At 46.6% G+C, this 1,017-nt stretch overlaps 1 protein-coding gene across 1 annotated transcript; it reads left to right on the forward strand.

Annotated features, from left to right (window-relative positions):
- The first annotated feature begins 6 nt into the window (after positions 1-6).
- On the forward strand, positions 7-617 carry LOC112139344 (myocardin-related transcription factor B-like). Its single transcript, XM_024262094.2, has 3 exons — positions 7-34; positions 108-239; positions 318-617. The coding sequence occupies exons 2-3, from the start codon at positions 117-119 to the stop codon at positions 480-482; spliced, it is 288 nt and encodes a 95-aa protein (XP_024117862.2). The 5' UTR covers positions 7-34; positions 108-116; the 3' UTR covers positions 483-617.
- Positions 618-1,017: the final 400 nt, after the last annotated feature.

A 1,017-nucleotide genomic window follows, 5' to 3' on the forward strand; every position in this document is an offset into this window, starting at 1 on the left:
GGAGATGGGCTCCGCCCCTCCGTCTCTGCTGCAGGTCCGTCCATCCGCCTCCGTTTCCTCCTCCGGTCCGGACTCTGCAGCTAAACTCTTCCCTCCTGTCCTTCCAGACCCTCACCATGTGCAGCTCTCCGGCCCGGTCCGAGCTGAGCCCCCAGTGTTTCCTCAGGAGCCCCGCAGGCGACCGGGTCTCCCCGCAGGCGTCCCCCAACCACCTGGTGACCAACGGACCCCTCGCCAAGGTATCGCCTCAGAGCCGTTACCGTAGCAACCACCTTGCCCTCCACAGACCCGTTTCTCCAAACCTCTCCTCTTCTCAGTCTTCACCCCCTCAGCCCCCCACCTTCCTCCTGCAGCCCACCTCCCTGGTTGCTCCTCCAAAGACTCGGGAGCCGCCGCGCTACGAGGAGGCCATCAAACAGAGCCGCAACAACCTGCACGTCAACAACGCCTCCCAGGTGAGAAAGTCCCGCCGCAGCTTCTGAGATTAGTGCAGTCAACCGATTAAAATCAGTCATGATTAACCATTTAACTACCCAGAAAAGACAAAAAACATCAAAAAAGTTTTTTTCCTGCTGCATATTCCCCCTAAAGGAATATAAAAGTAAAAAAAAAAAAAANNGTGAATTTATTTTTTTTTTTTAAATACATTGGGGTTCTGTGAAAGTTACTATGTGATGCTCACCAGTTAGTAACCAGAAAAAAAATATATATTTTTACTTCAATGTTTGAGGAAAAAAATGCTTTTTTTACCTCAAATTTTTTTCTTCAATGTCCCTTTAGGGCCTCCGTACCTTAGGGAGTAATACAGTCAATCAATATTTTTAAAAACATGTCTTCTAAATGTGCCACAGCATTTGGTTGAGCAGCAGTTCAAGGGTTAATCTGGATTTGTCACGATTAATCATGATTGGTCTTGATTTATTATGATTAATCTTGATTTGTCACAATCATGTTTTTATGTGATTTGTCATGATTAATCGTGATTAATCACGAGTGATTGGTCATGATTAATCGTGA

The sequence above is a fragment of the Oryzias melastigma genome, unplaced genomic scaffold (assembly GCF_002922805.2).
Source record: "Oryzias melastigma strain HK-1 unplaced genomic scaffold, ASM292280v2 sc05280, whole genome shotgun sequence".
Lineage (NCBI taxonomy): Eukaryota > Metazoa > Chordata > Actinopteri > Beloniformes > Adrianichthyidae > Oryzias > Oryzias melastigma.